At 36.8% G+C, this 27,211-nt stretch overlaps 1 protein-coding gene across 5 annotated transcripts in view; it reads right to left on the bottom strand.

Moving 5' to 3' along the window:
- RPS6KA6 (ribosomal protein S6 kinase A6) overlaps positions 1-27,211 on the bottom strand; it is a 195,577-nt gene that overhangs the window by 128,996 nt on the left and 39,370 nt on the right. For 3 of the 5 annotated variants that reach the window (XM_072815166.1, XM_072815171.1, XM_072815170.1), the window contains exon 2: positions 14,395-14,454. In XM_072815166.1, coding sequence (XP_072671267.1) covers positions 14,395-14,454 — 60 coding nt within the window. Of the gene's footprint in view, positions 1-14,394; positions 14,455-18,187; positions 18,337-25,525; positions 25,624-27,211 lie in introns of all 5 variants that reach the window. The other 2 variants (XM_072815168.1, XM_072815167.1) reach the window with 2 other exon arrangements.

The raw sequence follows: 27,211 nt of genomic DNA, 5'->3' as shown, positions 1-27,211 counted from the left end.
GCTGTCTTGATGACCACAGCATTGTAGTACAACCTGAAATCTGGCATTGTGATGCCCCCGGCTATGGTTTTCTTTTTTTAAAATTCCCCTGGCTATTCGAGGTCTTTCTTGATTCCACACAAATCTTAAAATTATTTGTTCCAACTCTCTGAAGAAAGTCCATGGTATTTTCATAGGGATTGCATTAAAAGGGTAAATTGCCCTGGGTAACATTGACATTTTCACTATATTAATTCTTCCCATCCATGAGCGAGGAATATTTTTCCATCTCTTTGTGTCTTTCTCAATTTCTTTCAGAAGTGTTCTATATAGTTTTTAGGGTATAGATCCTTCACCTCTTTGGTTAGGTTTATTCCTAGGTATCTTATGCTTTTGGGTGCAAATGTAAATGGGATTGACTCCTTAATTTCTCTTTCTTCAGTCTCATTGTTAGTGTAGAGAAATGCCACTGACGTCGGGGCATTGTCTTTGTATCCAGTCACACTGCCAAATTGCTGTATGAGTTCTAGCAATCTTGGGGTGGAGGCTTTTGGATTTTCTATTCAGAATATCATGTCATCGACAAGGAGGGAGAGTTTGACTTATTCTTTGCCAATTTCAATGCCTTTAATGTCTTTTTGCTGTCTGATTGCTGAGGCTAGGACTTCCAGTACTATGTTGAATAGCAGTGGTGAGAGTGGACATCCCTGTCTTGTTCCTGATCTTAGGGGAAAGACTCCCAGTGCTTCCCCATTGAGAATGTTATTTGCTGTGGGCTTTTCGTAGATGACTTTTAAGATGTTGAGGAAAGTTCCCTCTATCCCTAAACTCTGAAGAGTTTTGATCAGGAATGGATGCTGTATTTTGTCAAATGCTTTCTCTGCATCTAATGAGAGGATCATATGGTTCTTGATTTTTCTCTTGCTGATATGATGAATCACATTGATTGTTTTACAAGTGTTGAACCAGCCTTGAGTCCGGGGATAAATCCTACTTGGTCTTGGTGAATAATTTTCTTAATGTACTGTTGATTCCTATTGGCTAGTATCTTGTTGAGAATTTTTGCATCCATGTTCATCAGGGATATTGGTCTGTAATTCTCCTTTTTGGTGGGGTCTTTGTCTGGTTTTGGAATTAAGGTGATGCTGGCCTCATAGAACGAATTTGGAAGTACTCCATCTCTTTCTATCTTTCCAAACAGCTTTAGTAGAATAGGTATGGTTTCTTCTTTAAACGTTTGATAGAATTCCCCTGGTAAGCCATCTGGCCCTGGACTTTTGTGTCTTGGGAGGTTTTTGATGACTGCTTCAATTTCCTCCCTGATTATTGGCCTGTTCAGGTTTTCTATTTCTTCCTGTTCCAGTTTTGTTAGTTTGTGGCTTTCCAGGAATGCGTCCATTTCTTCTAGATTGCCTAATTTATTGGCGTATAGCTGTCATAATATGTTTTTAAAATCATTTGTATTTCCTTGGTGTTGGTAGTGATCTCTCCTTTCTCATTCATGATTTTATTAATTTGAGTCTTCTCTCTCTTCTTTTTAATAAGGCTGGCTAATGGTTTATCTATCTTATTAATTCTTTCAAAGAACCAACTCCTGGTTTTGGTGATCTGTTCCACAGTTCTTCGGGTCTCGATTTCGTTGAGTTCTGCTCGAATTTTAATTAAGTCTCTTCTTCTGCTGGGTGTAGGGTACATCTGCTGTTTTTTCTCTAGCTCCTTTATGTGTAAGGTTAGCTTTTGTATTTGAGTTCTTTCCAGTTTTTTTTTTTAATTTTTTATTTATTTATGATAGTCACACAGAGAGAGAGAGAGGCAGAGACACAGGCAGAGGGAGAGGCAGGCTCCATGCACCGGGAGCCCGACGTGGGATTCGATCCCGGGTCTCCAGGATCGCGCCCTGGGCCAAAGGCAGGCGCCAAACCGCTGCGCCTCCCAGGGATCCCTCTTTCCAGTTTTTGAATGGATGCTTGTATTCCGATGTATTTCCTCCTTAGTACTGCTTTTGCTGCATCCCAAAGATTTTGAACAGTTGTATCTTCATTCTCATTAGTTTCCATGAATCTTTTATATTCTTCCTTAATTTCCTGGTTGACCCTTTCATCTTTTAGCAGGATGGTCCTTAACCTCCACGTGTTTGAGATCCTTCCAAACTTCTTGTTGTGATTTAGTTCTAATTTCAAGGCATTATGGTCTGAGAATATGCAGGGGACGATCCCAATCTTTTGTATCGTTTCAGACCCGATTTGTGACTCAGTATTGGTCTATTCGGGAGAAAGTTCCATGTGCACTTGAGAAGAATGTGTAGTGAGTGGAGTTTGGATGTAAGTTCTGTAGATATCTGTGAAATCTATCTGGTCCAGTGTATCATTTAAAGCTCTCGTTGCTTTGGAGATGTTGTGCTTAGAAGACCTATCGAGGGTAGAAAGAGCTAGATTGAAGTCACCAAGTATAAGTGTATTATTATCTAAGTATTTCTTCACTTTGGTTATTAATTGGTTTAAATATTTGGCAGCTCCCACATTCGGGGCATATATATTGAGGATTGTTAAGTCCTCTTCTTGGATAGATCTTTTAAGTATGATATAGTGTCCCTCTTCATCACTCACTACAGTCTTCGGGAAAAATTTTAGTTTATCTGATATAAGGATGGCTACCCCTGCTTTCTTTTGAGGACCATTTGAATGGTAAATGGTTCTCCAACCTTTTATTTTCAGGCTGTAGGTGTCCTTATGTCTAAAATGAGTCTCTTGTAGGCAGTAAATAGATGGGTCCTGCTTTTTTATCCAGTCTGAAACTCTGCGCCTTTTAATTGGGTCATAAAGTCCATTTACATTCAGAGTTACTATTGAAAGATATGAGTTTGGTGTTATCATGATACCTATTCAGTCCCTGTTTTTGTGGATTGTTCCAATGTACATCTTATTAAAGAAGAATTTTAAGATTCCCCCTTATTATATCTTGCAGAGCTGATTTGGTGGTCACATATTCTTTCAGTTTTGCCTGTCTTGGAAGCTCTTTATCTCTCCTTCTATTCTGAATGAGAGCCTTGCTGGATAAAGTATTCTTGGCTGCATGTTTTTCTCATTTAGGACCCTAAATATATCCTGCCATCCCTTTCTGGCGCTTTTCTGTCCAGGAAGATTGGCGAATCTCCTGCTTCTCCAGGCAGGGCTTTCCTGTCTTGGGGAAACTCGACTGGGCCTTAGCCTGGCTCCTCGCGGGGCCCCTCCCTCTTGCATGCCTTTTGTTTCTTTATTTCTTTTTTCCCCCTCTTTCTACTTTGATAGAAGCGTGATCTCTTCTCACTGTAGCATTCCAGCTGTTGATTCTTTAAATCTCAGGCCAAATTCGTAGATTTTCAGGATTATTTTGTTATCTAGGTAATTTGGTGGGGACAGGTGACTTGGTGACCCTACTCTTCCGCCATCTTTCCCCTCCAGTTCTAACTATTTTTGGTATAGTCTTCAGGGTTTTCTACTTAGAGTGTCATGTCGTCTGCGATGAGTGGAAATTTGACTACTACTCTGCTGATTTGGATGCCTTTTATTTCTTTTTGTTGTCTGATTGCTGGGACTAGGACTTACAGTACTTTGTTAAGTCACAATGGTGACAGTGGAAATCCCTGTGTTGTTCCTGACCATATATATGGGCCTTTAATATATGGGTTTTATGATATTGGGGTATGTTACCAATTCCCCTACTTTGTTGAAGTTTTTCAACAACGGATGCTGTATTTTATCAATGCATTTTCTATATCTATTGAGAGGATCATATGGTTCTTGTCCTTTCTTTGATTAATGTGTTATATCACGTTGATGGATTTGTGAATACTAAACCATGCTTGAAGCCAGGTTAAACATGACCAGATCACAGTGAATATTTTTTAAAGAACTGTTGGATTTAATTTGTTAGTCTCTTGTTGAGAATTTTTGCAACCATGTACATCAGGCATCTTGGCTGATTTGTAGTGGGATCTTCGTGTAGTTTTGAAACCAAGATAATGCTAGTCTCAAAGAAATAGTTTAAAAGTTTTCCTTCCAATTCTATTTTTTTGAATAGTTGGAGAAGAAGAGTTATTAACTCTTCTTTAAATGATTGGTAGAATACTCTTGCGAACCCAAATGACCATAGACTCTTCTTTCTTGTGGGTTTTTTGATTACTGATTCAATTTCTTTTCTGGTTATGAATTTGCTCAAATTTTCTATTTTGTCCTGTTTCAATGTTGGTAGTTTATATGTTTCTAGGAATTTATCCATTTCCTCCAGGTGCCCAATTTTTGGATGCATGCTTCTTCATAATATTCTCTTATAATTGTATTTCAGTGGTGCTGGTTTTGATCGGTCCTCTTTCATTAATGATTTTATCTGGGTACTTTCTTTTTGATAAGTCTTGCTACAGGTTTATCCATTGTAGTAATTCTTTCAAAGAATAGGCTCCTAGTTACATTAATCTATGCTGCTGTTTTTTTATTCCTGTATCATGTATTTTTGCTCTAATCTTTATTATTTCCCTTCTTCTACAGGATTTAGGTTTTATACACTCTTCTTTTTCTGACTGCTTTAGGTGTACTGTTAGGTTATATACTTCAGATTATTCTTGCTTCTTGAGGTATTCCTGCATTGCTATACTATTTTTCTCGGAATACATATATTTTATCTCCTTGATTAGGTTTATTCCTAGGTTTCTTTTTTTTAATTTATTTTTATTGGTGTTCAATTTACTAACATACAGAATAACCCCCAGTGCGTGTCACCCATTCACTCCCACCCCCCGCCCTCCTCCCCTTCTATCACCCCGTTCGTTTCCCAGAGTTAGCAGTCTTTACATTCTGTCTCCCTTTCTGATATTTCCCACACATTTCTTCTCCCTTCCCTTATATTCCCTTTCACTATTATTTATATTCCCCAAATGAATGAGAACATATAATGTTTGTCCTTCTCCGACTGACTTACTTCACTCAGCATAATACCCTCCAGTTCCATCCACGTTGAAGCAAATGGTGGGTATTTGTCATTTCTAATAGCTGAGTAATATTCCATTGTATACATAAACCACATCTTCTTTATCCATTCATCTTTCGTTGGACACCGAGACTCCTTCCACAGTTTGGCTATCGTGGCCATTGCTGCTATAAACATCCAAATCACCTGTCTCCACCAAATTACCTAGAAAACCTTCAAATTATTCCTAGGTTTCTTATGGTTGTAAGTGGGATAGATTCCTTCATTTCTTTTTCTACTGCTTCATTACTTATGTACAGAAATGCAACAAATTTGAGTACCTTGATTTTATGTCCTGCAAACTTACTGAATTCTTTTATCAGTTTGAGCAATTTTTTTGGAGAATTTTGAGTTTATTTTATTTAAATATTTTATTTATTCATGAGAGAGAGGCAGAGACATAAGCAGAGAGAGAAGCAAGCTCCATGCAGGGAGCCTGATGTGGGACTTGATCCCAGGACTCCAGGATCACGCCATGGGCCAAAGGCAGACGCTCAACCACTGAGACACACAGGCATCCCGTCTTTTGAGTTTACTACAAAGTATTATGTCATCTGCAAGTAGTGAAAGTTTGACTTCTTTCTTGCCAGTTTGGATGCATTTTATTTCTTTTTGTTGTCTGATTCCTGAGGTTAGGACTTCTAGTACTGTGTTAAATAACAGAAGTGAGAGTGGACATCCCTGTTTTGTAAGTGCTGTTTTTCTCCATTAAGGATGATTTTACCTGTGGATGTTTTCATATATGGCCTTTACTATGTTGAGATATGTTCCTTCTATCCTCACTTTTTCAAGGGTTTTTATCAAAAGTGGATGCTGTACTTTGCCAAATGCTTTTTCTCCATCTATTGACAGGATCATTAAGGTTCTTATCCCTTTTTTTTTAATTTATGATAGTCACACAGAGACAAAGAGAGAGAGGCAGAGACATAGGCAGAGGGAGAAGCAGGCTCCATGCACCGGGAGCCCGATGTGGGATTCGATCCCGGGTCTCCAGGATCGCGCCCAGGGCCAAAGGCAGGCGCCAAACCGCTGCGCCACCCAGGGATCCCTCCTTTTGTTTGTTAATGTGGCATAACACGTTGATTGAATTGTGAATATGGAACCACCCTTCCAGCCCAGGAATAAATCCCACTTCATGTTGTTGAATGATTCCTTTAATGTACTGTTGAATTTAATTTGTTAGTATTTTGTTGAGAAATTTTGCAACTATGTTCATCAGAGATATTAGCCTGCTCCTTTTAGGTGGTGTCTTTGTCTCGTTTTGGAATCAAGGTAGTGCTGGCCTTATAGAATGGGTTTGGAAATTTTCCTTCCATTTCTATTTTTGAAAGTTTCAGAAGAATAGGTATTAACTCCTCTTTAAATAACTAACTGGTAGAATTCCCCTGGGAAGCCATCTGGCCATGAACTTATGCTTGGTAGATTTTTGATTAGTGATTCAGTTTCTTTGCTGGTTATTGGCCTGCTCAAGTTTTGTATTTCTCTGTTTCTTTTTTGATATTTCGTATGTTTTTGGAATTTATCTATTTCTTCATGATTGCCAAATTTGTTGGCATGTTATGTTTTATAATATTCTCTTACAATTATTTGTATTTTTCTGGTATTGGTCATGATCTCTTCTTTCTCATTTGTGATATTATTTGGGTACTTTCTCTTTTCTTTGTGATAAATCTGGCTAGGGATTCATCAATTTCATTAATTATTTCAAAGAGCCAGTCTTCCTTTTTTATTCTTTTTTTTTTGTTCTTTTTTTATTGGAGTTCAATTTGCCAACATATAGCATAACACCCAGTGCTCATCCTGCCAAGTGCCCCCCTCAGTACCCATCACCCAGTCATCCCAATACCCTGCCCACCTCCCTTTCCACTACCCCTTGTTAATTTCCTAAAGTTAGGTGTCTCTCATGTTTTGTCACCCTCACTGATATTTTCACTCATTTTCTCTCCTTTCCCCTTTATTCCCTTTCACTATTTTTTATATTCCCCAAATGAATGAGAGCATACAATGTTTGTACTTTTCCCTTTGATTTATTTCACTCAGCATAACACCCTCCAGTTCCATCCACGTCGATGCAAATTGTTGGTATTTGTCGTTTCTAATGGCTGAGTAATATTCCATTGTATACATATACCACATTTTCTTTATCCATTCATCTTTCGATAGACACCAAAAGATCTAAATGTGAGACAAGAATCCATCAGAATACTAGAGGAGAACGCAGGCAACACCCTTTTGGAACTTGGCCACAGCAACTTCCTGCAAGATACACCCATAAAGGCAAGGGAAACAAAAGCAAAAATGAATTATTGGGACTTCATCAACATAAAAAGCTTCTTCACAGCAAAAGAAATAGTCAAGAAAACTAAAAGACAACCTACAGAATGGGAGAAGATATTTGCCAATGACCTATCAGATAAAGGGCTAGTGTCCAGTCTTTCTATTGTAAAAATAATCAATTTTACTAATTCTTTCAGAGAACATAGTCTCATTGATATGGTCTATATTTTTGTTTGCTTCTCTATTGTTTATTTCTGCTCTGATCTTTATTCTTCTTCTACGGATTTTAAGTTTCACTTTCTGTTGTTTTTCTACCTTTTTTAGGTATAAGGCTAGGTTGTGTATTTGACACTTTTCTTCTTGAGGGTAGGCTTGTATTACTGTATATTTCCCTCTTTTAACTGCTTTTGCTGCATCCCAAATGTGTCGGACTGTCCTGTTCTCATTTTCATTTGCTTCCATGTATTTTTATGTCTTCATTAATTTGCTGGTTAACCAATTCGTACTCCAGTAAGATGTTCTTTAACTTCCATGTTTTCATGGTCTTTCCGATCTTTTTCTTGTGGTTGACTTCTAGTTTCATAGCTTTGTGGAAATTGTTGAGGGCTGATTTGTGACCCAGTATGTGATCTATCCTGCAGAATGTTGCATGTGCACTCCAAGATACTGTGTATTCCACTGCTTTAGGATGAAATGTTCTGAATATATCCATTAAGTTGATCTGGTCCAGCATGTCCTTCAAAGCTATTATTTCCTTGATGATTTTCTGATTAGATAATCTGTCCATTGATATATGTAGGGTATTGAAGTCTCCTACTATTAATGTATTATTGTCAATGTGTTTTCTTATGTTTGTTATTCATTGATTTACATATTTCAGTGCTCCAAAGTTGGGGCATATTTACAATTGTTAGATCTTGTTAGATAACCCCTTTATATTGATATACTGCCCTTCATCTCTTGTTATGATATTTGGTTTAAAATCTAGTTTGTCTGATATAAGTATGGTTATTTTTATTTTCATTTGATGTCCATCACCATGATAAATGATTCTCCGTCCCCTCACTTTCAATCTGCAGGTGTCCTTAGGTCTAAAATGAGACTCTTTTAGGCAGCTTATAGATGGGTCTTGTTTTGTTTTGTTTTGTTTTATCCAATCTGATACCCTATAACTTTTGATTGTAGAATTTAGTTCATTTACATTGAAAGCGACTATTGATAGGAAATTAGTGCCATTGTATTGCCTGTAAAGTCAGTGTTTCTGGAGATTTCCTCTGTTCCTTTCTAGTCTTTCTTGCTTTTGGTCTTACTTTCCCACTCAAAGAGTCTCTTTTAATATTTCTTGCAGAGCTGGTTTAGTTGTTATGAACTCCTTTAGTTTTTGTCTGGAAAACTGTTTATATCGCCTTCTATTCTGAATGACAGTCTTGCTGGATAAATTATTCTTGGATGCATATTTTTCCCATTCAACATGTTGAAGATATGCCACATTTCTGTGTAGAGATCTGCTGCTAACCTCATTTTTCTTTCCTTGTAAGTTAGGGACCTCTTTTGCCTTGCTCCTTTTAGGATTTTACCTTTATCCCTATATTTTGCAAATTTAACTATGATATATCTTGATGTTGGTTTTTTTATTTTGTTGATCTTGATGGGCGTTCTCTCAACCTCCTGGATTTGGATGTCTGTTTCCTTCCCCAGATTAGGGAAGTTTTCAGCTATGATTTCCTCAAATAAATCTTCTGCCCCCTTTTTTTCCCTCTCTTCTGCTGGGACGCCTATGGTATGTATGTTATTATGCTTCATATAGTTGCTGAGCTCCCTAATTCTAGATTTATGACCCAATATTTTTTCTTTCCCTCTTCTGCTTCAGTATTTTCCACAATTTAATCTTCTTTATCACTTATTTATTCTTCTACTTGTTCCCTCCTTGTAGTCATTATATCCTGTCAGTTTCACATCTCTGTTATAGCATTTTTTATTTTAGCTGGGCTAGACTTTAGGTCTTTTATCTCTGCAGAAATGGACTCCCTGATGTCTTCTATGCTTTTCTCAAACCCACCTAGTATCTTTGTGATTCTTGTTTTAAATTCTGGTTCTGGCATGTTTATTACATCTGTTTTGATGAGATCCCTATCCATGACTTCTTGTTCTTTCTTTTGGGATGAATTCCTCCATCTTGACATTTTGTCTAGTTCTCTGTCTTCTGTGTCTTAGGAAAGCCTATTCTGTTTCCTGCTCCTAAAAGTAGTAGCTCTATGAAGAAGAGGTCCTATACTGCTCAGGGCCTCATGCTTCAGGAAATATTTCTGGTGTATTCTGTGTGCACTCTACTATTGTGTTTTGGCTGCTCTTTCCCTCAAGTCATTGCCCTACAGAGTTTCTCTTTGTCTTTCTCATTTCCCCCAAGTGGGGAATGCTTGTCCCTTCTCCAGTGAGTGGCAAGTTTTAACTAGGTGTGTTTCAGTCTGCTTGTTAAAAGAGGCTAGTTCCTATTTCTCCTAGATCCTTTTTCCCCTACAGCTTTTTTAGCACTTTATTGTCAGTAGACTGGTGTAAGTGGGCAATTTTGCTGGTCTTCTGGCAGCAGGGTCCACTGATGCTCTGAGTTTGAGGCACATTTGCCCTAGTTAAAAAAAGTGCCTGCATAGTGCAGGGGAGTGGGCTTGATGTAAGTGGTTCAAACCTCCACTATGGTTGATGTGCTGCTCACTGAAGTACATCCTTCCTGATGGGCATAGATAAAAATGGCATCAACCAGCTTTCTCATTTCTGAAGAGGGGATTTCATGCTAACAGCTATTCAGGAAGCCCTCTCAGAAGAACAAACAATCTCCCCTAGTTTGTGCCATGCATCCCTCAGATCCCTGCCTTTACCCTGTCTTTGTCTGAGCCTTCTGCCAATTTGGTGGCACAATGCTCCTGTATTTTATCTCAGGTATGCCAGTTTGGTTTCAAAATTCCAAATTTTAGGGACCTGGCACTTCACAGACCCTCAATGATCCTCCAGGAGAGGGTCTCAGTGCACTAGCTGGTGTAGGTTTTTTTCCAGAAGGTCAGTGACAGGAACATGTAGGGGCTTGGAATTTATGGTAAAAACACAGCAAAAAGTCAGCATCCAGGGTAGCTGCTCTCAGTGGGAGCCTCAGTTCCTATACTAATAAACAGGCTAGCTCAGTGGTGTGGTGCTCACGTGCTCTTTTGTCCCTGTTAGAGGCAGTGCCACTCTCCCAAATGCACTTAAAGAAGGAGAACTGCCTCTCCCAGTGAGATTCTCAGCTCCTCAAACTGCAATGGCCACTCCTGGGTCTCTCCCTTCTTTCTCCACAGGAGCACCTCTATGCCCACCAGGCTCCACACTAGTGATGGCAGACTTCTAAAACCTCAGACATTGAGCAACACTGCTTGTAAAAACTTGTGATAATCAGCCCCTCTTGTTTTTCTTGTCAATTGTTTGGTGGGGGAGAGTGTTTTTTGCACAATGCCTTGAGCCTACTCTCTCTCTCTCTCTCTCTCTCTCTCTCTCTCTCTCTCTCTCTCCCCCTCCTTGATCAGGTCTCCCTTCCCTATGCATCATCCTGATTTTTTTGTCCCTCAAATGACATCTGCACATTTCCTACCCTCCACAATGTGGCGTCTTTTCTCCTTTTATTTACTCAGGTTTTTTCTCTCAGTCCTCAGATCAATTTCCTGTATGTTCAGAAGGATTTGATAATTATCTAGCTGTGTTTTTCAGATAAGGCAAGCCTGGGGTACCCCTACTACTCTGCCATCTCAACTCGCAAAGGGTCAAATTATTTTTAAATGCTAAATGAATACAAAGCAGTAGTAAAAACCAATTTTGCAAGGGGAAAAAATATTGAAGAGCATCAAGGATAAATGTCTAGAATGGAAAGAGAAATAAAGGAGGGAAAAAATCTACCCTAAAAGAATCAGCCCCCCAACTTAAAGGATTTCCTACTTATAGCTACACATGAGTTTAAGTCAAGTACACTTGTAAAATAATATTTCTTAAAGGATCCTTAACAGAGATGTATGTCAAGAACGGTTTCTAAAATTAGAAATGTAGGGCCTCAAAGTATCAGGAAATCAGTTTTTTATGTACATTTTCAGTTAAATGTAACCTTTATATTTCTGGGTAATAAAAATATCTTTCAATTTAGAGACAAAACATAATTCTGATGTTGTGAAAATCAAATTAACATAAATCTGTTAAATGATTCTTCTTTTGAAATTCCTAAAACATTGGTAGCATTAAAATATTTAATTAACTTGAGGAAGTCATAACCATTCCATACAAACTTTAATAGTAAATATGAGTGGATCATAAACTACCAAATATATCTCTAATTATTTTGACAACATAAAATAATTCATGTTAATAATCTACTAAAGAAGAATAATAACATCTATTTTTTCTATCCTGGACATTACTGGGAGAAATAGGGAACTAGATACTGAAATATAATATCAAATATCTTCTATCACTGACCTGCAACTTAATACTTACCAAATATGAATACTGTATTGAGAAATGGAAAAATTCATTATAATAATCTGGACATATTAAAATTATACAAACTATAGTTTTGTTAATCAGATGGCGATAATATATACATTATATAAATTAAGTAAATTGCTTCCCATATCTCTTATATATGTATATATGAGACAGAGAGTTTTAACTGAAAAAAAGGGTCAGAAGACCATGAAAGTCCAAAGCTATAAGTGAGATGAAGTGGATTAGTTGCCTAAAACAGTCAATAACAAAACAGCATCAGGCAACATAGGCAATACCTAAGTTCAGATTTAAAGAATACTGTTTAAAGATTTTATGCATCACAGGGCAATTTCTACAACCCTTCATTATTAAAAAAAATTAAAATTAAAAAAGGGACAACCAGAAAAAAAACACAGTTCTCAGCATCACACTGGAACAGGCATACATATCCCCAAAAATCCTATATATGAAAACATTAAACAAAGAGATAAATTTATAGGGTTAATGTTTCTTATCACTCATATGATTTAACTGATACCAAATGAGTACCTGAACCATCACACAGTAAACATACATTATTTTAAAAGTTTAGATACCACTCTAATAAAAAAAAATTTAGATAACTCAGAATATAAACTAAATCAAATTCTGGGGCTTCTGGGTGGCTCAGTTGGTTAAGCATCGTCAGTTCAGGTCCTCCCTTCCTCTCTGCTCAGCCAGGAGCCTGCCTCTCCCTCTCCCTCTGCCTGCTATTCCCCCTGCTTGTTTGTTCCTCTCTTCCTCTCAATGAATGAATGAATGAATGAATAAATAAATAAATAAATAAATAAAATCTTTCTTAAAAACTAAATCAAATCCTTATAACTGATTCTAGGTCTCTAATTCTCCAAAACTTCAGATTTCCCTTTCTGGCTAGAAAGGTGACTGTCTAATTTAGATCATCAATCACTGTATATTTTTATTGTCTTTCCATTAGAAGTATACCTCTTGATTCTTCCTTTTTAAAAATTGGAAGGTAAATATTTGATAATATCTCTATATATACATCTATGTGTTTATGTTGGCTATATATGTATATATGTCCACTTGCACACACATATGCTTTTTCCTGCCTCTTGTGGTGTGGAGCATGGTATTTCCCTGTGAAATTATTAATTCTCAAATTTACCTTTCCCTATTGCCTTTTGTATTTTCCAGTTATACTTTACCTTCTATAAACTAGTAACATAAGTACCATACTTCCTAGTACATATGGTCTGTAGATAAAGCTTTAGATGATTTTGATGGAAATTTACATTTAGTTGTACTCAAATTTAAGTTATTATTAAGTTAATATTAAGCAAATTGCAAAAGCCATAATGACATTTTATCTCTTGTTAATCAGAACTAAGGTTATTGTTATATTATCACAGTCTACAGAGACAGTGAATTTTTACATAGAATACTTCAAAGAAGAATCTTGGACAAACCCAATTTAAATATCTCTCCTGGTCCTATCTGAAAAAAGTCCTCTTATAAACCAGCTTGGAGGGAAAAGAGGACATCAAGGTTGATTTTATACATAACTAAATAAGAAAAGAATGATGTCTTCCTTATTTTCCACATCTTTTAGTCTACACAATACACAGATGACTTAACATGAGGTACACTGGGCCATAAGTCTTACTTCTGCTACTTGTTATTTTGATGACCTTGTATAAATCACAACCTCTCGAGGTTTCAAAAGACTTACCTATACAATGAGATTATTCAAAATATTATCTCTGAGGCTCCTTCCAGCTTAAACAACCTATAATTTTGTGAAAAAGTCCATTTAAATGACAATTATAAAATAAAATAAATGTGAATGTTCATCTTAGATCCTTCTTGAAATCTTAAGAACACTGTTTTGTAAAACTAGATCTTGTACAGTGAGGGACTAGTACATAGGCCTAGCATAGAATGGCCCAATAGCTGAGTGGTCTTTATGTATTTTTTAAAAAGATTTTTTTATTTATTTATTCATGACAGACACAGATAGAGAGAGAGAGGCAGAGAGACATGGGCAGAGGGAGAAGCAGGCTCCATGCAGGGAGCCCGATATGGGACTCAATTCCGGGTCTCCAGGATCACATCCTGGGCTGAAGGCAGCGCTAAACTGCTGGGCCGCCTCGGTGGCCGGGGCCAGGGTGGCCCAGCTGAGTGGTCTTTAAAACTAGTTAGAAAATTCTGAAACAATTTAGATGTAATAATTTTTCAAAGCCAGGAAATGGATTTTAAATGAACTCAGGTTAAATATTACTACATTAGATCTCTTTTCTACCATAAAGTTGAAGGTAATCTTATTTTAATTTAGATGATTCTGTATTTAAGCAACCCAGTTACTTATATACTAGTAAGTAGAATTTTCATTCATTACCCTTAAAATGGGGGAACTTCATGGCATGTAAATTATGCTTCAATACATTTGTCTTAAACTTCACATGTAAAATTTTCTGACAAGAAAAACTATATTTTTAAATGCTATTTTTTATAATTGAATTTGCTTATTACTAACTTACCTCAATAAATTTTTTAATTGACAGATTATTTTCTCCTTTCCCATTATTCTCTTCCTTATATTTTAAAAATGTAGCATAATGAGTTAATCAAAGTACTTACTTGGCAAGAATCTACTTCTTCCTCTTCCATTGGCTCATCAACCATTTGAAGACCATTCACCTGAAAAATATTGTAAATTATTTTCAAGATGTTATTTAAGTAATCTCTATACCCAACATGGGGCTTGTACTTACAACCCCAAGATTAAGAGTGCATGCTTTACTGACCAAGCTAGCCAGGTGCCCCATCTGCCAATTTTTTAAATTGTTTTGTTTTGTTAGTTTCTTGTAATTGACTTGTATGAGTTCTTTCTATATTTTGGATATTAATCCCTTATCAGATATATGATTTGGAACTACATTGTCCTTTCACTACATTGCTTTATTCATTCTTTGATGGTTTCCTTTGCTGTGTGGAAGCTTTTTAATTTGAATTAGTCCCATCTGTTTATTTTTGCTTCCCTTGCCTTTGGAGTCAGATCCCAAAAACATATCGCTAAAACTGATATCACAGAGATTACCATCGAAGTTTTCTTCTAGGATTATGGTGTCTTGTCTTACAGTCAAGTCTTTATTCCATTTTGAGTAAATTTTGTATATAGTGTAAGAGTGTTCCACTTTCATTCCTTGCAGGTAACTGTCAAGTTTTCCCAACATCATTTATTAAGAGATTGCATTTTCTCCATTGTATATTCTTGCCACCTTTGTCATAAATAAATTGACTATATCGTGGTGGTTTTACTTCTGGAATCACTGTTCCATTGATCAATGTGTCTATTTTTACACCATTACCATACTGTTTTGATTACTATAGTTTTGCAATACAGTTTAAAATCAGGGTGCAAGGGGGCCCTTGGGTGGCTTAGTTGGTTAATCATCTGCCTTTGGCTCAGGTCATGATCTCCAGGTCCTAGGATCAAGCCCCATGCTAGGCTTCCTGTTCAGTCAGGAGTCTGCTTCTCTCTCTCCCTCTGCCCCTCCCCACCACTTTCTCTCTACTTTCTCTCTCTCTCTCTCTCTCTCTAGGTCTCTCTCTCTCTCATAGCTAATTTTTTAAAAACAAATAAAATACATAAATAAATAAATTCAGGGTGCATGATACCTCCAGCTTTGTTCTTTCTCAACACTGTTTTTGGCTTTTCAGGTTTTTTTTTGGGGGGGGGGAGGACCTATACAAATCTTAGAATTATTTGTTTAGTTCTGTAAAAAATTTCAGTTTAAAAAAAAAAAAAAATTTCAGTTTAATTTTAATAGGGACTACATCAAATCTATAGTTTATTTGGCATAGTTTGGACAGTTTAATAATATTAATTCTTCCAATCCATGAACAGAGAATATCTTTCCACTTGTTTCTTCTTCAATTTCTTTCATCAATGCTCAATATTTTCCAGTATACAGGTCTTCACCTCCTTGGTTAAATTTATTTCTATTTTACTCATTTGATGCTATTGAAAATGGAGTTGTTTTCTTGATTTCTTATTAGCTCTGATAGTTTTGTGATGGAGTCCTTAGGGTCTTCTATATATAGCATCATGTCATCTGCAAATAGTGACAATTTCACTTCTTTCTTTCCAATATGAATGATTTTATTTCTTCTACTTGCCTACTTGCTGTGGTTAGAACTCCCAATACTATGTTAAATAAAAGTAAGGATAATAGTCATCCTTTTCTTGTTCCTGATCTTAAAGGAAAATCTTTCAACTTTTCACTATTGAATATTAGCACTGAGTTGGTTATATATGGCCTTTATTGTATTGGCTCACATTACCTCAATACCTACTTTATTGACAGTTATCATAAATGAATGTTCAATATTGTCAAATGCTTTTTCTGCATCTACTGATAGGATTATGTGATTTTTATCTTTCATTATGTTAATGCAATGTATCATGTTGATTTATTTGTAGATGTTGGATTATCCATGCATCCTTGCACCACATGGTCATGATGTATAATCCTTTTTAAAAAAGATTTTATTTATTTGAGAAAGAGAAAGCATGACGGATGGAGGGGTAGAGGAACCAGCAGATGCCTCTAAGTGGGGAATCCATATGAGACTTGATATTAGGACCCCAAGATCATGAACTGAGCCAAAGGCATATGCTTAACCAATGTGGCCACCCAGGCACCACCTTTATTAATTTTTTTAAGATTTATTTAAGAGGGAGAAAGTACATGTGAAGGAGGAGCAGATGGAGAGGGAGAGAGATTCTCAAGTAGATTCTGCACTGAGTGCTGAGCGAGATGCAGGGCTCAATCTCATGACCTCAAGATCACAACGTGAGCCAAAATCAGGAGCCAGAAACACAACTGACAGTGCCACTCAGGCACCTCATATAATCCTTTTAATGTATTGCTGAATTCAGTTTCAAATATTTTGTTAAGAGTTTTGGCATTCATTTCATTAGGGATATTGACCTATATTTTTTTTAAGTCTATGTGTCTGGTGTTGGTATCAGGTTAAAACTGTTCTTGGAAAATGAATAAGGAAGCTTTCCCACTGCATTAATTTTTGGAAGGGTTTGAGGGTAGGTAGTAAGTATTCTTTGAATGCTGTTTTCATTTATCTCTAGGTACTTTATTTCCCTTTGATTTTTTTCCTATGACTTTGTAGTTGTCCAGCAGTATGTTGTTTAATCTCCATGTATTGTAGTTTTCCCAGTTTTCCTCTGGTAATTGATTTTTAGATCTATACCACTGTGGTCAAAAAAGATGCTTCAAATTATTCTGTTCTTCTTAAATTTATTGAGACGTGTTTTGTAGCCTAATACATAATCCACCTGGAGAATGTTTCATGTGCACTTCAGAAGAATGTGTATTCTGCTGCTTTTGGATGGAATGTTCTATATATATATTAAATTATCTAGTCTAATGTATTAAATGTATTAGTCTAATGATCATTGAAGAACAATGTAGTCTTACTGAAACAAGGCTTCACATATGTCTGGATATGATCTATCCATTGACGTAACTGGCATGTTAAAATCCCTATTATTATATTGCTGTCAATTTCTTCATTTAATAATTTATCCCTCTTAACATTTACATATTTAGGGGCTCCTAACTTGGGTGCATATATAAGTATTAGATCTTCTTGCTGGATAGACACCTTTATCATTATGTAGAGCCTCTCTTTGTTGTTCACTACAATCTTTGTTTGTTTAAAGATTTTATTCATTTATCCATGAGAGACACATACACAGAGAGGCAGAGACACAGGCAGAGGGAGAAGCAGGCTCCATGCAGGAAGCCCAACACGGGACTCGATCCTGAGTCTCCAGGATCACACCCTGGGCCAAGGCGGCGCTAAACCACTGAGCCAAGCCATAGGTTCCCCTATGTTCCTTTCTTCTTTTTCTCCTTCTTTCCTTGTGGTTTGATGGCATTCTTTAGTGTTAATGTGTAGATTCCTTTCCCATTTTCTTTAGTATTTGCTATATGATTTTGCATTGTGGTTATCAGGAGGTTCACATATATGATTCTACATAAATAAGTCTATTTTAAGTTGACAGCAATTTACATTGGAACATGTTCCACAACTCTACATTTTTACTCCTACACTACTTTTTTGTGTTTATTGACACAAAATGAACAACCCTTTTAGAATTTTTATTTTAAAAAAGTAAGAGTTTTATTCAACCTCCAGTTAGGACTGTCTGGTATACACAATCTTCTTCACAAAGGAGAGAGTACTTCAGTAAGGGAACATTTGGTATAGGATTATATATATTTTTTTACATAAACAGTTACAAATTATTACACAAAGAACTTTTCAGAAAGTTGTAGACCTTTAGTTTCTAGTATAGGCTGGGCTATATGACTTTAATCTTGTGGAAACCAGGGATGTTTCTCACCTTTTCTTATCTTTTGTGTTCAGAATGCTCCCGTTTGGTTATTTTTTTTAATGCAGCAGATATGTGCTTGGGCCAGAAACAGAACCCAGGCTTTGAGGTTTTGCCAAATCATTTTGACCTTGGTAACAAAGTATAGCTTCTGTGGGAGCCTAGGGCCAGAGATCACAAACATTAAAAGGTGAAAACTTCTTTTATCAGATTTTGCAATATGGTTATCATGAGGTTCATATATATGATCCTGTGTATATAACCATCTATTTTAAGTTATTAGCAACTTTTACTTAAAAACATAACTCCATTTTTAGTCCCCACTCCACATTTTATGGTTTTGATGTAACTTTTTACATCTTTTTATCCTCTATACCCCATAACTAATGATTGTAGTTTTAATTAACTATGTTTTCCTCCTAATCTTCATAAGTTTATGTGACTTAACCATTATCTTTATATATTTGTTAGTGAGATTTTTACTTTTGTATGTTTTCTTGTTGTTAACTACTGCCATTTCTTTTCAGAGTACAGAAACCCCTTTGATATTTCTAATAAGGCTGATTTAGCAATGATGAAATCCTCTAGCTTTTGCTCATCTGGAACCCTCTTTATCTTTCCTTCAAAGTGCTGCAATGATAATCTTCCTGGGTAATACATTCTTACTTGGACTTTTTTTTCCTTTCAGTACTTTGAAAATGTTACTTTGAAACTTTCTGGCTTTCAATGTTTCCATTGAGAAATCTACTGATAACCTTATGAGATAGCCTTTGTATGTAACATATTGTTTTCTCTTGCTGCTTTTAAGATTTTTCTCTTTATATTTAACTTTTGACACTTTAATTATAATGCATCTTGGTGTGGCACTCTTTAGGTTCATTCTATTCGGAATTCTCTGGGATTCCTGGACCTGATGTCTGTTTCCTTCCCTACATTAGGGAAATTTTTAGCCATTATTTCTACAAATAAGTTTTCTGCCCCCCTTTCTATCTCTCTTCCCTTCTGAGACCTCTATAATGTGAATGTTATGCTGCTTGATATTCTGTCAGAAGTCTCTTAAGCTATCTTCATATTTATTGTTATTGTGTTTTCTAATTCCTGCTCTGTCCAGGTGAGTTCCATTGCTTCACCTTCCAGCTCACTGATCTGTACTTCTATTTTATCTAGTCTGCTGTTGCACCACTCTCGTATATTTTTAAGTGCAGTTATTCTTCAGTTCTGTGACTTCTGTTTGGTATTTTGTTTTCTATCTCTTTGCTGAAGTTCTGTGTACATCCATTCTTCTCCAAAGAACAGTGTGCTCCTTTGTGAACATTACTTTGAATTCTTTATCATGTAGGTACCTTATCTCCATATTATTAGTCTTTTTTGAGGCTTTGTCCTTTTTTCATTTGGAACATATTTCTCTGTATTTTCATTTTAATGAAATTTAAAATTAATTAAAAATTAATGATTTTCATTTTTAAAATTAAAATTAAAATTAATTAATGTATGCATTTCTATATAACATCCAGTTCTCTCAGCCTCGAAGACGTGGCCTTGAGTAGGTGACAATCCTTCTTGTTCAATCTTCCCTAGTTCTTCAGTTGTCTCTTGAACCTCTATGATGGTCTAAACCACCTGATTTAATCTTTATATGCCCCATCACTGAGAGTATGTCAAGACGTGCCAATAATCTAAGTGGATGAACCTCATTTAGCACCTAGTTTCAGGATGGCTGGAAGCCAGATCCTCAAGTAGCAGCTTTTAATGTGTGCAAATATATACAGTTGTCTGGAGCCATAACCATAAATCCCTGTTGGCTTCTGGACCAGGAGATCTGGAGGTGTCCCTTGGATGACAGTTGTAATCAGGGCTCCAGGTGAGTGTATAAGCTCTTTTCTAGGAAGTCTTATTAAGCTGTAGCAAAGCCAAGGGGGTGTGCAAGATGCTACTTTCCTGCTTATATTTCTTGGGTGTGTCCTCTTAGCCTATAGATATGTGGGTAACCAGAAAACTTGTCCTTACGCTGAAGCTCCAGGCTAGATAAATGAGCCCTTATACAGGAAAACCGGGGCTATGTTTCAGTCTGCTCTATGTATAGTACCCTGAGGCCTGCTAAATGCTCTTTCCAATTGTTACAGTTCCATGAAGCTCTCAAATTCCAACCCTCTTGGCCACCAGGGCCAGGCAATGAATTGCTGATCCCTGTGTGGACTGCATGCTCCTACTGGCTTTAGCAATGCAGCTAAAGAATACAGTGGGTGGGGCATATTTCAGGCTTCAGAAGGTAAATGTTGGAAACATGTCTTCAGGCACCTACAGGCTTCAACAATTCAGAGAGTCTTTGTGAATACACACATAGGATTCAGGCTGGGAACTGGAGGATGCTGTGACAACTCATGCTCATTTTATTTTTTCCTCTCTTTTAACCAGGTAAAATTGGTATATAACAGTCTATTAGTTTCAGGTATACACCAAATATATTTGATATTTGCATACACTATAAAAATGATCACCAAAATAAGTTTAGCTCCCATCCATCACCATATAATTGACCTTCCTCATACTTTTTTGCCTACACTCCAACTCCCCTCCCCTTTGATAATCTACAATCTGTCTATGTCTATGAATTTTGGTTCACTAATTTGTTTTATAGGTTCCACATATAAGTGAGATCACATGGGATTTGTCTTTTACTTATTTTACTTATTATGATACCATCAATGGCTATCCATGTTGTCACAAATTATAAGATTTCCTTAATTTTTATGACTAATCGGTATTTCAAGGTATATATATGTATAGGACAATCTCTTCAATAAATGGTTTTGAGAAAACTGGACAGCCATATTCAGGTCATCCATAGGTGACACTTATCCATTCATCTTTATCCATTCACCCATAGATGACACTTAGGTTGATTTGGTATCTTGGCTACTATAAATAACACTGCAATGAACATAGGGGTGCATGTATCTTTTTGTATTAGTACTTGTTTTCTTTAAATAAATACCCAGACGTGGAATAGTGGAATAATATGGTAATTTTATTTTTAATTTGAGGAAGCTCCATACTGCTTTTCATAGTGACTACACAAATCTACATTTCCACCAAGAATATATGAAATTACCTTATCAACATTATCTCTCCAATGCATGTTGTATCATCTTTTTGATAATTGCCATTCTGACAGGTATGAGATTATATCTCATTGTGGTTCTGATGTGCATTTCCCTGATGATTAGTAATGTCGAGCATCTTTTCATGGGCCTGTCGGCCATATGTATGCATTCTTTGGTAATTGTTCAGATCCTCTGCCCAGTTTTAAACAAATTTTTTCTTGTTATTGAGTTTTATGAATTCTTTATATATTTTGGATATTAGCCCCTTACTGGATATATGATTTGCAAATATTTTCTCCCATTCAGAAACTTACCCTTTTTTTGTTGATGTTTTCCTTCACTGTGCAGATCCAAATAAATATCTCCAGGAGCAAAGTCATGGAGCTTGCCCCCTGTTTTCTCCTAGGAGTTTTATGATTTTTGGTCATATACTGAAGATGTTAATCCATCTTGAGTTAAATTTTGTGTATGGTGGCAGACAGAAGTCTTGTTTCATTCTTTTACATATGGCTGTCCAGTTTTCTCAAAACCATTTATTGAAGAGATTGTCCTTGCACCATTGTATATTCTTGGCTCCTTTTTCACAAATTAATTGACCATATATGTGTAGGTCTATATAACAGCTCCCTATTCTGTTGCATCTATTGTCCATTTTTATGGTAATAAGACATTGATTTGATTACTATAATTTTATAATATAGTTTGAAGTAAAAAAAATGAGATTCCTCCAGCTTTGTTCTTTCTCAAGATTGCTTTGACTACATGGGGTCTTTTGTGGTTCCATATAAATTTTAATAGTATTTGTTCGAGTTTGGTGGCAATACAATTGAATTTTGATAAGGATTGCACTGAGTTTGTAGACTTATATGGACACTTAACAATATTAATTCTTCCAGTCCATAAGCACAAATTATATTCCCATTTATCTTTGTTTTCAATTTCTTTCATCACTGTCTTATAGTTTGCAGTGTACAGGTCTTTCACCTCCTTGGAAAAATTTATTCCTAGGTATTTTATTCCCTTTAATGCCAATGTAAATTGGATTGTTTTCTTAATTTTTCTTTCTGGCAGTTATTAGTGTATAGAAACACAACAAATTTCTGCATATTGCTCTTGTATCCTGCAATTTTACTGAATTTATTTATTAGTTCTAATAATTTTTTGGTGGAGTCTTTAGGGTTTTCTTTAAGATTTTATTTATTCATGAGAGACAGAGAGAGAGAGAGAGAGAGAGAGAGAGAGAGGGAGACACAGGCAGAGGGATAAGGAGGCTCCATGCAGGGAGCCCCACGTGGGACTTGATCCCGGGTCTCCAGACTCACGCCCTGGGCTGAAGGCAGGCGCTAAACTGCTGAGCCACCCGGGCTGCCCTGAGGTCTTCTATAGATAGCATCATGCTGTCACTATCAAATAGTGACAGTTTTAATTCTCCCCTTCAACTTCTATACCATTTCTTTCTCTTTTCTTACCTAACAGCCATGTCCAAACTCCCAACATTTTGTTAATAAAAGTGATGGAAGTGTGTATACTTGCCTTGTTCCTGATCTTAATGGAAAAGCTTTTAGCTTTTCATCACTGAGTATGACGCTTGCAATGGTTTTGACACCACATATGGCCTTTATCGTGTTGAGGTACATTCCCTGTATATCCACAGTATTTAGTTTTTCTCATACATAAATGTTGAATTAAAAAAAAAAAAGTTCTGTATCTATTGAGAAGATCACATGATTCTTTCAGTGTACTGTTGAAGTCAATATCCCTGGTGAACTTAGTTGCATCCCTGGAACCAGTTTTACTTGAGGATAGGTTTTAACATAGGTTGCAATCATCTTTGAATGTTTGGTAGAATTAACAGTGAAGATCTCTGTTCCTAGAACTTTTCTATTGTTCTTTTGTCTGTATCTCATTTATTTCCATTCTAGTCTTTATTATTTCATTCCTAACTTCTGCTTTGTTTGCTCTTTTTCTATTTCCTTTAGGTGAAAGTTAAATTATTAACTTGAGATTTTTCTTTTTCCATCACTATGAATTTCTAGAAATGCTTTTACTATTTCTCATAGATTTTGATAAGTTGTATTTCCATTTTCATTTGTTCAATTTTTCCCCTTAAATGTATTCAGTGACCCATTGGTTGTTCAGTAGCATAATGTCCACATATTTGTGATTTTCTTTAATTGAGTTCTAGTTTCTACCATTCTGGTCATAAATATGTTTACTATAATTTCAAGTCTTCTTGAGTATATTGGAACTTGTTTTGTGGCCTAACATGTGATCTATCCTGAAGAACATATGCACTTGAGAACAAAGTGTATTCTACTGCTTTTGGACGGTATGTGGCATATATATCTATTAAATCAATTCAGTTTAATGGTTCTTTTAAGAGTATTGTTTATTCATTGCGGTTTCTGTCTAGATAATCTATCCTTTGAAGTAGGGTATTAGAGTCCCCTACTATTATTGTGTGCTGTGATTCTCCCTTTAGGTCTGTCAGTATTTGCTTTTTATATTTACATACTCCTAATGTGGGTGCATAAATATTTACAAATGTTATATCTCTTGTTGGATTGACCCTTTCATCATTATGTAATGTACTTCTTTGACTTTTATTAGTCTTTGTCTCAAGACTTTTTTGTCTCATGAATATAGTTACACCAGCTTTCTTTTCATTTCCATTTTTATCTCTTTTTTCCATCTCTTCACTTTAGGACTGTATGTGTCATTAGAACTTAAACGAATATCCTGTGGCAATATAGAGATGAATCTTGTGTTTTAATCCATCCATACCACTCTTATCTTTTGACCTTCATACTAGCTTATAAGTGGTTAATCCACTACCTTACTATATATATGCCTTTACCAAGGAGGTTGTTTTTTTCATGTTTTATTGTTATTAGTGTCTTTTATTTTCAACTTAGAGAAAAAGTTGTAAGACCAGTTCATTGGTGGTGATCTGCTTTAGCAGTTCCTTTTCTGGAAAATGTTTTCTCTCTCATTCAGTTCTGAGTGATAGCCTTGCCAAATAGAGTATTCCTGGCTGGAAGTTTTCTCCTTTTAGCACTTTGAATTTATCATGCCACTCCCTTCTGGTCTGCTGGGTTCTGTGCAAAAATCAGGGCACAGAATTATGGAAGTTCCCTTGCACCTAACAACTTATTTTTCTCTTGCTGCTTTTAAGATACTTTTTCTTTGGGGTGCCTGGGTGGCTCAGTGGTTAAGCATCTGCCTTCAGTTCAGTGTGTGGTCCCTGAGTGCTGGGATCGAGTCCCACATCAGGCTCCCCTTAAAGCGCTTGCTTCTCCCTCTGCCTGTGTCTCTGCCTTTCTCTCTCTGTCTCTCAGGAATAAATAAATAAAACCTTTTTTAAAAAAAGATACTTTTTCTTTAACTTTTGACATTTAATTATATCGTATCTCTGCAAACCTCTCTGGGTTCATTATATTTGGAACTCTCTGGGCTTCCTGGACCTGGATGTCTGTTTCCTTCTCTAGGTTAGGAAAGTTTTCAGCCTCTATTTCTTCAGGTAAATTTCTCTCCTTTTTATGGAACCCCTATGATGTAAATATTATTCCACTTCTTGTCCTATGGAGTTCTTCAACTATCTGACTTTTTTGGTTGTTGTTGCTCTAGTTGGGTTACTTCTGCTGCCCTATCTTCCAAGCCACTGATTTATTCTTCTACTTTATCCTGTCTGCCATTGAACCCCTCTCATGTATTTTTCAGTACAGTCATTGTATTCTTAAACTCTGTAACTTGATACTTTCTTATGTTTTCTCTTTATTGAAGTTCTTACTGTATCCATCCACTCTTCTCTCAAATTCAGTATCTTCATGACCATTACTTTGAACACTTCATCAGGAAGATTACTTACTTCCATTTCATTAAGGTGTTTTTCTGAGGCTTTGTGTTGTTCTTTTGTTTGGAACACATTTAATTTCCTTATTTTGCTTGACTTTGTGTTTATGCATTAGGCAAAACAGCTACTTCTCCCAGTTTTGAAGGAGTGTCTTTGCATAGAAGGTGAAACTTGTCATTCAATCTTGCCCTAACTCTCAACTATCTTTCAACCATTGTGATTATCTAAGTAGCCTTATTTACCTTAATAGGAAAAAAAAACTGGCAGTGTCTAAAAAGGAGTGATTTCATTCAACTCTTAGATTCAGGCTGATTGAAAGCCAGTCCCTCAGACGGAAGCATTTAAATGTATGCAAATATATACAGTCAGACCACACTCATAGACCCTGCTCACCTCCAGACAAGTAGTTCTGGATTTGTCCCTGGGTCAATGTTGCAAGAACCAGGGCTTCAGAGGAGTATATAAGTTCCTTTCTGGGAGGTATCAGTGAGCTGTGACAAGAATAAAAGAGGGCATACAGATGGTGTCTCCTTGTCTGTATTCCTTGAGAGTGCTTCTGTAGCCTTTACATTTGTGGCAAACCTGAAGCCTACCCCTCAGGTTGAAGTATCAGGACAATGAAATGGGCCTTTTTCATGTGCAAACTGGAGGTATGTTTCAGTCTACTGTCGGTATATTACCCTGGGGTGGTATCCTGCCAAGAACTATCTTTCTGATTGTTATAATGCTGCAGGACACAGGAGTGCAATCTCCTCTGACCTCCAGAGCCAGGAAATCAAGATGATCCTCCGTGTGGACTACACTCACTTACTAGCTTTCGCAAGGTTACAAGAGAGTATTGGGGTCAGGGTATGTTCATGCCTTTAGTGAGGCCAGGAAAGAGTGTTGGGAACAGGGCATGCCCACAGCTTTAGAATGCTAGAAAAGAGAACCTAGTGGTGGGGCATGTCCATGGTTTTAGGAAGTCTTGAGAGGAGCACTGGGGGAGTAGGGGAAGCATGACTATGGCTTAACTGAAGTTAAGAAAGAGTGTTGGGGGCAGGGCATGCCTACAATTTTAGTGATGGTATAAAATATCATGCAGATAGGGCTCCCCATAGATTTAGCAAGGCAGGAAAAGAGAAATAGTAGTGGGGGATGTGCACTGTTCAGCAATGCTGGAAAGGAACATTGGCAGTAGGGCATGTCCTTAGCTTTAGCAAGGTTGTATCCACATACCACCTATACGAAGTAATAGAAGAATGCAAAAAAAATCATTCACTTCAGCTTTTCTATCCTGGAGGAAAATCCCAACAAACCCCTGACCCTCCAGCAGACTTTTTTAAGATTAGCAACTGAATCGCCTTCACATACAATCAACTCACCTCTCAAACTGCTTTGTGTTGGTTCTTAGGACAAATGAGTCTATGAGGAAGCCCCTTTAAAGGAGTATCTCAGATCCCCATAGACTCCTTGGTCTCCTGGGTGTAAATGCCATTGGTTCCCAAAGCCAGATGTTCCTGGGGGATTGTCTCTCTGCTGCATGTCCCAAGGCTGGGATGCTCAATGTGGGACACAAAGCCCTCACTCCCCAGGGAGAGGCTCTGGGCCTGTGAGACTCCTCACTATTGTTTGTTACTGTACCAGTGATGGTTTTTTTTTTTTTTTTGGCCAGACTCCATCTCTACCTCTCTATTTGTCTCAATGTGGCTCTTTTACCTCTCATTATAGAGGAGGCTTTTCAGCTAGTTTTCAGTTCTTTTTTAGTGGGAATTATTCCATGTATTATTACAAATTTAGTGTGTCAATGGGAAGAGGTAATATAAGGATTTTCTTTCATTGCCATCTTAAACTAGACACAGCACCTTTCTTTTTGTTGTTGTTGTTATTGTTACTTGTTTTTCTTTTCTTAAAGATTTTATTTATTTGAGAGAGAGAAAGTGAGCGTGAGCAGTGGGGAGGGGTAGAGGGAGAGGAACAAGCAGACACCCTGGTGAGTGAGGAGCCTGATGTTGGGCTTGATCCCAGGACCCTAAGACCATAACCTGAGCCGAAGTCAGACACTTAACCAACTAAGCCACCCAGGAACCCTGGACATAG

This window comes from Canis lupus, chromosome X, assembly GCF_048164855.1.
Source record: "Canis lupus baileyi chromosome X, mCanLup2.hap1, whole genome shotgun sequence".
Classification (NCBI taxonomy): domain Eukaryota; kingdom Metazoa; phylum Chordata; class Mammalia; order Carnivora; family Canidae; genus Canis; species Canis lupus.
Note: the sequence above shows the minus strand (reverse complement) of the source record. Positions and strands in the feature narration are given on the sequence as shown.